The sequence below is a fragment of the Syngnathus leptorhynchus genome, chromosome 19 (assembly GCF_054491065.1).
Source record: "Syngnathus leptorhynchus isolate UIUO chromosome 19, UIUO_Slep, whole genome shotgun sequence".
NCBI classification, from domain to species: Eukaryota; Metazoa; Chordata; class Actinopteri; order Syngnathiformes; family Syngnathidae; genus Syngnathus; species Syngnathus leptorhynchus.
Window position 1 is genome coordinate 3,807,229 of NC_141213.1, and position 12,748 is coordinate 3,819,976.

The following is a 12,748-nucleotide window of genomic DNA, read 5'->3' on the forward strand; positions in this document are numbered from 1 at the left end:
TCTTTTTAGTGCACACAGTGGAGCAGGCGCGCAGAAAATAAAAAAATCTATTCTCTCTGGATTCCTATTTTGTCACATTTTCCAGCACCATCTGAGCTGATGATGAAACAGGATGTGACAGATTAAAAATGTAATAAGCATCTTTCCTGGAGGTGTGAGGAGCTAATTTGAATGGTGACAAAAAAAAAAAAAAATCTGAAACAAGCACGCGGCATTAAAATTAATCTGTGCTCCCTTTGTAGCAGAAACAAAAGCTTGGCGAAGAATTCACTATATTGGGAAATCTAAATTAGCGTTCGCTCACTAGACTAGTAAACCTTAAACGAACTTGCAGCACCTGCATCCGCGAAAGTAACAAGCATCATTAACCCAAAATGTTTAGGGAGATTCTTTTAAAAGCAAACTTCCTGACCATGAAACCACATTTCAGGGAGAATAACATTGTAAACACTATGTGCGCCTTGTAATCTTTTTATTGCACTTGATAAAGAAGCTGAAACAAAGTGGTTCTTGTTAAAGTTACACCAGCGAAGCCGTTCTCACAGCTGGTGGGAAACAAAAAGAGCACGCAGAAGTTTTAAGGCAGGAAACAGGAAAAAAGGAATAAAAAAACAAAACACTCAGATGTCTTGGCGGCTTTGAAAAACAGAAAATAGAACTCCTGTCTTGTCAGTTGTAAATCACCTGAAGAGGCGGTAGAATGTTATGCACGCTTTGAGTTGCAGTTGCACTGCACATTTTCACGAGTGCAAAGTAATTCTGCAATAAAGATAAATGCCAACCAACCATCGATCCATCTATACCACTTATCTTCACCAGGGTATACTTGAGTCCATCCCAGCTGACTATTAATATTTCTCAAAGAATAATAACAACAAGCATATTAACATCCCGGAGGCTGTTTGGACCACCTTGGATGATCTGAGTCAATTTCTGCATACGTTACACTCTGTGTGTGTTTGCATTCATGTCTCCTTTTTCCCAGAGTCCAATTTCAAAGCTTATCTGCTTCCAAATCCAGTTCTGACTCAATTAGTCTGCTGTTTCCCCCTCCGGTGCTGGAGATCTAAATTCCATCGGCATGTAATTTTTCGCGCGTGTGCGTTTTTAATAGATTTGGCACCTGCTCTGCAGGTTCAATGCACATGGATGGCAAGACTAGCGGTTTTTGTGTGGGTTTGTGTAGAATAGAATAAAATTATATTATGACCACAAATATGATATTTGCGACGATATCAAAAATATGTTTAGCCATGTAACTCATGGTGGGTCTTTTCTTTTTTTCAGGTATGACTACGTGGAAGTCCGAGATGGCGTGGATGAGAGCGGTCAGTTGGTGGGCAAGTACTGCGGCAAGATCGCCCCATCTCCCGTCGTCTCCGCCGGAAACCAGCTCTTCATTAAGTTTGTCTCCGACTACGAGACCCACGGAGCAGGTTTCTCCATACGATATGAGATCTTCAAGACGGGTAGGCAGAAGCAAAACCTTGTCACTATTGAGAATTTATGATCATGTTAAGCTCTTAAAAAATGGAAGGATCTAGTAAGTCAGATTGTTTGGATAAATGTTTCCACAGATTAAGACTAAGTTGTAATTACAAAATTTTATATTCATGTGTGGGATCTCTGAAGGCTCTCTTTGTAATTTCATGCTTTGTTGGTGATCAAGCAAGGCAGCAAAGCATCAAAATGACATGTTTGCAATATGGCATGCAATATGCTGCATTCCAAACCAATGATTCACATACGCATATGTTCCACAATTGCTCTGCTATTTATTTTGTGTGAAGGCATTATTAGATTTGTCTGAACTTGGTGTCTGCAAGAAAGTGGTTGGTTTTTTTTTTTTTTTGGACCATTGTCAGGTTGGATCTAGTTATTCATTTTCAATGCAACTTCATTTTCATAGTCACGGAGTCTAAAGTCTATCTCAATTGACTAAATGGCAGCCTCCACCCTGTAGCGGTTGCCAGTCAATTGCAGGGTGGTGGTGAACGGGCCATCAAGTGGAAATCGATTCCATGCCAGCTGCACCAATGTCGGATGTCACTCTATTAGAGGCCATATTTTAAGAAACTAAAAAAAAAAAGTGCATATATAGGACTAAATAATAAACATATTGGATACATACCGAGGGGGGCTGCTTCTCTATTTCCAAGAGGGAGGAGGCTTGAAACACATCTGCAAGTGACTACCAGGCAGCCTCCACTTTCATTAATTACCCTTAGCAGAAGTCTACGGGACAGCCCCCGTTGACCTCAAAGACATGATGAACGGTCGGCGAAGGTCTCCTCCTTCATTTTAATCTTGACATACGTGTGCGTGTGTGCAGCAACGCAGCTGGTGGAGCGTGGTTCCATTTACAAGATCAAAGTGACACTCCAGCCCACCAAATGGAAGCTCATCGGCGCTCGCTCGCTCGTACCGCCTGATCCCCCCTTGATAGACCAGTTAAATCCACAACATTCTTCCTTTGATTAGTCTGGTACTTTCCAGTCCCATCTATTATCATAGATTTGAATTTGAAATATGGAAGGGGCCTGGTACTTAAAAAGCTGAGGACATACAAGGACTATTCCATTGAGTGACATTTTTTTTCCCAATCTAATGAAACGGATTTACTCTTCGTAGGTTATACGATTGTTAAATTGACGCGACCGAATTAGCAATCTGTATTAAATATAAAAGACCAATTAAAAAAAAAAGATGGAAAAACAGCACCAACTGCAGATTCTGACGGGACCGCCCGCCCCGTCTACGGAGTTTCACCAAGGAGTTGTTATTTCTCAGTCGACCAAAAGCCTCATTATGCTATGAATAGACTCCATGTTTTGACTACTGCAGAGCAGGGAGCCAAGAATGAGGCCCTGAGATCAATTAAGTGTGCGGTTTCTTTGACGGAGACAGAGAGCCAAGTCGAGCCAGGGATACAAAGCTAGCTGATTAGCGCCGTCTTATCAACAAGCAGAGTATTAGCTGGGAAAACATTGTGTTGGCAAACACATGTAACGTTAATGATGATGCGCAGATGATCTGATAATGAAGGAATTGCCAACTTGTGCGTGCCAGTAAAGAATGCGGGATGTTTATTACTCTATGATTAAAGGCTCAGCCATCACTTGATGTCAAGCTCCGAAACTGGCACCGCCTTTTGTCACGGTTTCATCGCAACCAAAGGTTACGCTGACATTAAACATGCACTCAAAGTAAAATTATGTAAACACACTTCGTAGAGGATTACGTCCCAAAAATATTTACATGAGCTGGTGTACCCATTTCCACTAAAGACTAGGTAAATAAATGTACATAAATATCTGAAATATGCAAACATTGGTACTCCTGGCCTTCATCACGGGAGGCTGGCAAGTGTTTAATTGGAAAAAAACATTTTTTTTGCTGCGCTCTACGGTCGGGTCCTCATCCGTCTCTCAGCCACTCCGATCCAATCCAACCATCTTAATTAGCATGGGCTATTTAGTTTATAGCCTGCAAATTGGCAGCCACACTCCACTGAAAATGGAGAGGAAGTGCCACAGGGTGTAGGAAGTGAAATAATCCTAGACTCACAAACAGAAATTAAGGTTGGGAGATTGTTTTGTGTTTCCTGATGGAATCGGTGGTGACTGAAAGCGGTTTCAAATATCATCAACACAGTCTTGAGCAATCGTGTAAAAAAAATATCTTGGTTAAAATATTCAGCAAATTGTGTGATTTGACCTAAAAAAAATATATATCTTCCATAAAATATTCAGCAAAACATAATTGTTTTCCTCTTGTAGAAGACAAAGCCATTTTGATGGAATCTGCAAGTGTTTCTTAAATGTTAGCATGCTGGCTCGACATATGTTTTCCTTTAGCAGCTTGGCAGTTTGTATAGAGCCACATCAAGGCTGGCTGCGGGCCCATTCAAGTAGGCGAGGTGGCTTCGATACTGCCGTTGAGGACCACCCCTCCACTCCCCCCCCCCCCCCCCCCCACACACACACACACCAACCGCATTCAAGCTCATCATTACTATTACTCAGAATCATGACTAAGTCTTCCGGAGGACCGTCTGACATGACTGCTATCTTTGAACAGAAAAATCGCCTTTATTGCATTTTTTTCTTTTTTTTACACCATAAGCAGTCAAGGTGCTTTTTCCTTGCACACACCTGTAAAAACACACTCAAGGTGTATGCTGGTGTGTGTGTGTGGGGTGGGGCTCAGAAGGGGGCAAATGTAACTTTCATGGACGGCACGCCCAAGTGGCACAGGTCACATCTGGCACTGAGACATGCTGTCATCATACACACGCAAGAACACACAAAGAGACGCTTGCTCGTGGAAATATATATAAATATAGAAAAGACCGTTTGAGGGCAGTCAGGAGCAGACTGCAACATTTTACCTCAAATGCCATCATCCATTATTTGATTGGACCAGGCGGGTGTGACAACGCAGACACTTGAAAGCATTTTAAACATGTCAGAATGAAAATATCTTCAAGCTTCATTCTCCGTCTGTTATTAGTTTTGATTAGCACGGCAGGCTGAAGGAGGGTCCGTACGAAAGGATGATAGAAGTGAAAACGGTTCCAGGAGGTCGGGGAGTGCGAATAGAACATCAACAATTTAGCTGACTATACCTTCTCCTATCGCTCTTGATGCTAATAACTTCTGACCGAAGAGCGTGAGTGATGAACTAATGGAAAGACAGAAGCCTCTTTTTTTTTTTCACTCTTTCCACTGTCCGACGACACGCTTTACAGCTTTGTGTAAACTAAACACAGACATAAGAAGGCACTGTGGAATGTTTTTTTTTTTTTTTTTTCATGGTAGTTACAACACTCAAACGAGACATCTGGAAGGGAGGAATTGCTCCGTTATAGAACATTGAGTTGATGCTCTTTATCTAAAAAAGAACCTTGGACTTGAAAATGTTACTCAAAACACATAAATAATTCTTTGTAGCAAAAATCTTGGCGGGGCTAAAATCTGACATCAATGAAATATTATTTGACAAGCATATTTGGGCCAAATTGCAACAAAATCAGCCTGAGTGACATTTGTTTACTCCCCACACCAACACAGCAGGCTTATTTCAATGGGGAGCTCAAAGAATCCATTACTGCTTGCAATAAATATTGTAGCCATCCCGGTTGGATATTGTCACTCAGCATTATTTCTTTTTCTCCCTGTCATAAAATGTAGTTTGCTTGAAAGCAATATTTGGACGACTGTGGCTGCTTTGTCTCAGATGCGATGACACATGTTAGTGTGCATCTTGTTCGGCGATGAGCTCGGCCTGACTCAGTCCTCACAAATTCCCTTTCTGTTACTTATTTTGACCCTGCGGGTAAATCCCGCCAGGAGACATCGAAACATCTTGGGCGATAAAACAAGCAGACGCTGAGTCAGTTGGGAGCAGGGAGCGTGTACTTGGCTGACAACAGGATATACATTTCCTGCAATGCTGCTTGTCATCACCGATCGCTGTTCACATGGTCTGGGGACTGATGGTGTCGCAGGGAAGAGGTGCTTTCCTTTCCTTGGGGGAGGGGGCGAGGCATAAATGCCAAACAAAGAAAAGCTCACAAAAATTTGAGTCACAACTATTAAAGGAGTCTTTTTTTTTTTACGTTGCTCTAAATAAAACGAGCGTGAGGGTTACTCTGTCGAGCGAAACCGATCAACAAGGTTTTCATGTTTTTACCTACATTCGTGTGATATTTGTCGAGCTAAAACAAACCTTGGCAATAACTAGTGACCCCATCCTTCTCCTCAAAGTATTCCCATTTCAAATATGTGCAAAAAGCTGTGAAATTATCATCACCCACTGTTTTCAAAGGGCACAATTTCACTTCTACTCGAAATGTCAGCTTTCTAAAACGATCCTTGTCGGGGTTTTCAACTTGAATTAAGAGCAGATCGAGATGGTTCTCCATTTAATTTCTCCCCCCCACGAGTAGACAGATTGAAGCCCGCCCGGTATGATGGCTTGAATTTGCGGCCCAGCAAGATGTCTGAGTGTCAAAAGCAGTTTACAGCATTCAGCTACAACAAATGTAGCCTGGTGGTTTACGTCAAGCAGAAAGAAAAAAAAAATCCTTGCAATTATGTTTTTGGTCAACCCCTTCTGCAGGCTGTCAGACGAGCGGGAAAATGATGTTATCCCGGGCACATTTCTGCCACTAATAGCTCCAAATGATTGCACTGGATGACATATGACTGTGTGCTTATGTGAAGCAGGCTCATTGAGAATCTGCATTGGAAGAGAACATCTTCCTCACAAACTTATTCTGTCACTTCTTTAAAACTTTCCTGTGGCTGTCAGCGCCTTTTTTTTTTTTTTTACTGGATTTTAATTTAATGCTAAGACACGGATAATGCATTCCTGCTAAGCCATTGACAGTAAGCACTTTAAAGCGGGAGTAAATATTTTGACATGAAGCTTTGTCAAATGTCGGGTTTGAGTTTCAATATTGATGCTTATTTGTGATGTTTATTTCTTTTTAGAAAATAACAACCGAAAGTTAAATCTTCTTCCTGTTCTTTCTTGCAGGTCCTGAATGCTCCAGGAACTTCACCTCCAATAGCGGTGTCATAAAATCACCGGGCTTTCCAGAAAAGTACCCCAACAACCTGGACTGTACTTTTATGATATTTGCCCCAAGGATGTCAGAGATTATCTTGGAGTTTGAGAGCTTTGAACTGGAACCTGACCCAACGCCTCCAGCTGGCGTGTTCTGCCGTTATGATCGTCTGGAAATCTGGGATGGCTTTCCTGGAGGTGAGCGTTTGTTTTAGTCGCCCTCGGGAGACAATTAAAAAAAATTAAATAAACAACATTCGTCTATTTCAATGCAAATTTTCTTGAATTGTCACAATTGCCCGGAAAGTCAGGTCATATTACATTTTGCCACTAGAGACAGACAAACAAATGTTTTGCGATATTCTAAAGTCTCAGTTTCAGCTCGACATGACATATAAACAAGTCAATCTTGTCAGGGCAAAACCACCTCAGACTGTCACGTTATCACAGCACTGAAGTGTTTTTCTATGTGATAGACAGCCTTGGCTAACAGTAAACAGCTGGAGGATTTTTTTTCTTCTTTTTTTTTTGAGCATCCTGAGGTACCTGCTGGATCACTTGCTCACTAACATGCCATTTTTATGTCCAGCTCAGACTTGAACATGTCTAAAACCGCACATACAAGAAACCATCTTGCGTTTGCGACCGGTTACAAAGATTAATCTGGGCCGTCACGGTGCGCTCCCTAAAATCCCCGGGGCCTGGCCTTTGCCCTTTTTCTCCATCTGATAGACAGGGAGCGCCGTGTTTTGGGATGACAGCCAGCTGCAGGGAGGTTGTACTGACACTCGCCACTGATCACAGCATTAGTAATCACAGATAAGCCACAGGTCTCAGCACACCAACTCGGGTGCATTCTTACAAAGAAGCATGGATCAGAGCGTACTGAGCAAGGTCGTTGCGTTTGTCAGCACCCCCCTGTGCCGCTAACATTTATCACTTTTTTTTTTTTTGTCCCTGGCTCACTGACATGATTTTGTTACATGACCTGTAAAGCTCCAGTCTATCTTTTGCCTGAATTTCCCGTCTTTTATTTTCCAATTCAGTTGGACCGTACATTGGACGGTATTGTGGACAAAACACACCCGGAAGAATCATCTCTTACACTGGCATCCTGGCACTTACAATCAACACGGACAGCGCGATTGCCAAGGAAGGTTTTTCTGCCAACTTCACAGTCATCGAAAGGACCGTTCCAGAGGGTGAGTTGTCGTAAACACACTCAAGAAAAAAAAAAAAAGAATCATCATGATGATTAGATGACATCGAGAAGAAACAGCACTAATTGTGTTTTCTTTGTGGAATGTTTTACAAGTCCTAAATTAACGCACAACATGCCTAGACGTGACCCAAAATGTGGATTCTCCATTTTGTAGACACAGACACACACGTCTGGTGTTTTAACATGCGGCATCGCAGTCACTGCGTTTGACCTCCTGACCCCATTGTACAAAAACGCTCCAACTAAACATTTCATTAAGAAAGACAGGGCAGCTAAGAGTCATAAATCTGTCCAGAGGCTAAAGACCACCCTTAACAAATACATACAAAGTCTGCCTTTGACTAGCACGGGAGATGTCTGACATTCAACAAATCTACTAATCATCTCCAAAGCATTTAGTTTTACCCTGAGGGGGGAACCACAGATTACAAACATTAGAAGAAGCAAGGCATTGTGATGTCATTCTTACCCCCCTTAAGATACTCGAGCTGTTTTTATCACAAATCTAAGCTCAGGCTGACTTTTTCATCATGATAAAATGGTAAAACAGCCGAGTTTATTAGCTGATGGGATGGACCAAGACAGTCCTCCCTTTTCTTTCACAGCAATGTTTGAATGGAAATAGCTGCAAGTCATTGATGAAGGTGATAAGGTGTCAGATCACATTTATCTTATTCGGTGCCTTGTAGGCTGTGATGCTTGACAGCTCACCTGATCAGGTTGTGCCAGTGGTTACAAACAAGCGGCTCTTTGTGTTTCTCAAAGTCAGTCGGCTACACGACTTAACGGATGAAATGTCAGTTTGACAAGACCAGACAGGGAAGAGCGTTTTTGTATTTTTTTATTTTTTTTTACTTGCTCGTCAGGAGTGAGATGCCAACATGCATGATCACATTTCTGTTTTAAGGAAGTTTCGAAAGAATAAATAGTGACCCATGGACCATCCTCTGTTTTGGCTGGCCATTACAATAGTGCCGCCTGTTGAGGTGTCAGCATGTCTGACCTCCCGGGGTTAGCTGAGTCGACCGCAACCTGACCCGGCTGGATCCGTAACCTCCGAGTTTGGTATGTCCGGAAAGGGCTGCCCCATGTCAACACAAAACAACATCAACCATCTCTTGACACGCTCGCCGGGTCGTTTTGATTGCGATTTACAACCCCAAGATACAGATAATAAATTCACCTAAACTCTCCCAAGAGACCAAGTCAAAGCAAAATAATGGCATGTTAAAAGAAATTCCCATAGATGAGGGAAGCAGATTCAGTCCCAAGTGGAAGAAAAAAAAAAGACAAACTTAGCCTGCACTGAATATTTTATGGTGACATTTTTACTTCCTAATGCAGAACACTTCCAACCCGAAGCAAAGAATGAAAACAGAAAGGATTTAGTGAAGCATGTGGAGTTCTTTTCTGGACATCAAGCACTGAGTGCTTGTTATGTGGCATCCTCCTCCCGAGAGATGAGCTCTGAAACTGGGAGACAGCGAAAACAGATGCTCCATCTATTGTGCGGCAGCCAGCACAGCGCTACAGTCTCTCGCCTTCTCATCATTTTGTCAACCTTCCTTTCTCAGACTTTGATTGCGGTGACCCGTTGGGAATGGAATCTGGTGAGATAACATCCGACCAAATCGTGGCCTCATCCCAGTACAACCCCAGCTGGTCCTCGGAGCGTTCCAGACTCAACTACTATGAGAACGCGTGGACCCCCGCACAGGACTCAAACAAGGAATGGATACAGGTAACAAAAGACATCATTAAGAACTACAAATGATTTCACACACCATATTGAATAGAAGCTTTTCCCAGCTTTCTATGGGAATAAATCGAGGAGCCCAAGTGACAGCACAAGCACCTTCGATGACTGAGCCAGAGCACTACCTAGATGCAAATGGGGCGTGTTTGATTTATGATCCAAAGTCCCTTCAGGCCTTGTAAATTCCCAGACTGTTTTTCTTTTCCTGCCATTTTTTTTCCAGCTCTCTCTGCTTCATTGCTGAAAAGTTTGGCCCCAACATATTCCTGAGGGGATGAATAATAGAGCCGACCGCAAGGCAAATATTTACTTGCTGAGAGTTATAAGCAAGCCTTTCCTTTATTATTGTAGTGAAAATATTGTCTTGGGATCCCTTGGTGCTCCTTCAGACTAATTTAATCAGTGAGAGAATGTTTATGTGTGTTGGTGCTGTGTTCTCCCATACATACTTTTTTTTTGTTGTTGTTGGGTACGTTTGGATTTATGGGTGACTGAGCAGGTCTGGAAGGGGCCCACGCTCTCTTGTGGAAGAACACAGCATGAGCTTGAGTGGACCTGGAAGCAAAAATACTTCCTAGTTTCAGCCGCAACTGTTGTTACATTTTCTTCCCACACTAAAATTCGGTCGAGGAATATTCGTCTCCAACCGATGCTTCTTGAGTACTTCGTCCCAACGTGGCTCCTTTCCAGACGAAAGACCTCCGCAACGATTTGTTGTCACTCGAGACTCCCCTTGTTATACAGTATCGATCCTATCGAAAATTTGATTTGGCAGTAAAATGTGGATTTTAAAATGGATGCGCTCTAATGGGCTCGCTCGATTCTCCAATACTAATCGGATCAAAACCCTTCTAATGTCAAAGCAAACCAAAGAGCCAAGTCTGTGGTTACCATGTAATTTATGCCGTCTGAGGAGCGGGTAGCACTTGTGACGGGCACTTTGAGCACGAGCCCAATTATCACAAGTGGTATTAAAAGACTGGAATTTGTCATTCCGCTTTCATTAAGTCGGTCTGCCGTCTACGTAACAAGCTCAGATCCTCTCGAGGCACGTACAAATCATCTCAGTGTACCGTGAGATGCATCACAACCATTCATTATTTATTTCATTATCATTCTCTGGCTGGAGTTTGTGGCAAACTGTTTTATAATTCATGACAGGTGACTTTTTGGTTCCTGGACGTTTCCCCTTTGCCTACTTTTGCTTGTTGTCATTAGTGATGATGATGTTGAGGCTGTTAGATTAATTGGGCAATTTTTTTATTTTATTTTTTGAAACCCTGAAAGAATCTTGGCCACCCAGTGACTCCCCTCCCCCCTCCCAAAAGGAAAAAAATCCTAGCTCCGCCAGTGGATGAAGGTGCTAATCCTTGAAAACAAGCCTTTCTGGTGATTTCTTTTTTTGTTTGTGCTCACTCTCTACCTCTCTCCTTCACTCATCAACTCACTCCTTCCTCATGAAAATTCAGGTCTGCAGAGGAGCATGAAGGTGGGAGATTTGTGTATATTATCCTCCTGTATGTGCCAGTGTGTTCTTTGAAGCCTAAGAGGATGAACAGCAGGAGCCTCTGCAGCAGGTTGAAATGAAAATAAATTAGCCCGTACCTAGGACTCCCCCGGCTTAAGGCCTGATCATCGGCTTTATGAAGTCAGGATAGCGCCAGAAGGAAAACTTGATTAACACTTAGTATTGTCAAGAAAACACCTGCATTTGCACATTGTGGATCAGAGCACGGTGGCCCGGGAACTAAGGGTTCCTCGGGGACCGTAATGGGGGAAATTACTAAGGAGCTGGAAGCATATTAGACAGAAAGGATCTGATGGCCGCAAAGAGTCACTGGAGTGTCTGAATGATTCAATGAAAGCTGGAGCAGGTCGCTGTCAGGCAGCAGCCATTGATTGCATGCACACACAACATGAATAATTAACACCATCTTGGAGAGAGCCCAACTGTCGATACTTAAAAGCCTTTTTATTGAACAACTCACAATGGCATCATTATATACACGAGCATATGCGCCATACAGTAAGCCAGCTTTTTATGCTTTATGAGTCACATCTATAATTTATCATAGTTCCCGTTATTGACTGCAATGTTTATTTTATTCTTATTGGTATTTGTTTATTTTTTAACTGATTGGAGATAATACCAAGCTCATAATTAGTGTCATGGATCTTGAAATAGGACGTTGCCAGACATGACGTAAAGCTCCAGGTTGCCTTTGTTTCCTGTCCAATGATCGTGTCATTGTTTCATAAACATGACTCAGACTTGTAGTCATTCATGGACATGTGTCATGAATGATGAAAACAATGGAGCACTAACTATCATTTGTTTCTTGGTATGGCTTGTTTTCCTGTATCCTGTCTTTGTTAAGTGACTATTGTAGTAAACGGGAGGCTCTTGAGCAGTCAACACTTAATTATAGTCAGAATATCCAAAAAGAAGCAGAAAGAAATTGGATGCTCAAAGTTCATTAAAAAGTATGACTGAAACAAAACGTGTTGTTTCCATGTGAGTTCACGCCCCAAAAAAAACGTATTATCACAAAAAACGATTATGACTGTTTCGGTGAACCCGGAGCAATGTTTTGAATCCAATGGAAGGTCAGACTTTTCTATTTGATCCTTCAAAAGCCATAAAATAGTTCCAGAATTTATGTTCTTTCGATGTCTACCAGCTGGTCTTTGCTGACTTTGAAGGCGCTGCTCTCGTTCCCATTTCTCATGTTGTTGTTTTCAGTAGGGTTTAAATCTCACATATTCACCCATCATGAAGGTTCCCCAACATTGAAGAGGAGGGTTTTTAAAAAAGTATTTGACATTTTTTCCCCCACAGTGCAGACTGCTGGCTTTTTGGCAGCTCAATTATAAGTCAATCAAGCATAGAAAGATATATTGTCAGAGAATTTTGTTGATTTTTTTTTTTCCTAACGCCCATTTTAGCAGTTTTCATGCTGCATTCACGCAACAGTGACTATGCTTAGTGTAAAATATATATCATGTAGCTTGAGTAATAGCTCGACTCTGCACTCCCACAACTGCCAGCACTGTTGACGTATAATTTTACAATTATTGCTCCAAAACATCCCCCACCACCAAAAAAAAAAACGTGATCTGGATTAAAATATTTTTGTATTTACTTGCACGTCATTACACCCGCATGTGAAATGAGTCACGAGTGTGATTCAGCCTTT

General features: G+C 42.1%; 1 protein-coding gene across 4 annotated transcripts in view; it reads left to right on the plus strand.

Annotated features, from left to right (window-relative positions):
- nrp1a (neuropilin 1a) overlaps positions 1 to 12,748 on the plus strand; it is a 36,959-nt gene that overhangs the window by 10,882 nt on the left and 13,329 nt on the right. For all 4 annotated transcript variants that reach the window (XM_085938976.1, XM_085938977.1, XM_085938978.1 and 1 more), the window contains 4 exons: positions 1,288 to 1,469; positions 6,544 to 6,771; positions 7,620 to 7,775; positions 9,370 to 9,536. In XM_085938976.1, coding sequence (XP_085795102.1) covers positions 1,288 to 1,469; positions 6,544 to 6,771; positions 7,620 to 7,775; positions 9,370 to 9,536 — 733 coding nt within the window. The remainder of the gene's footprint in view (positions 1 to 1,287; positions 1,470 to 6,543; positions 6,772 to 7,619; positions 7,776 to 9,369; positions 9,537 to 12,748) is intronic.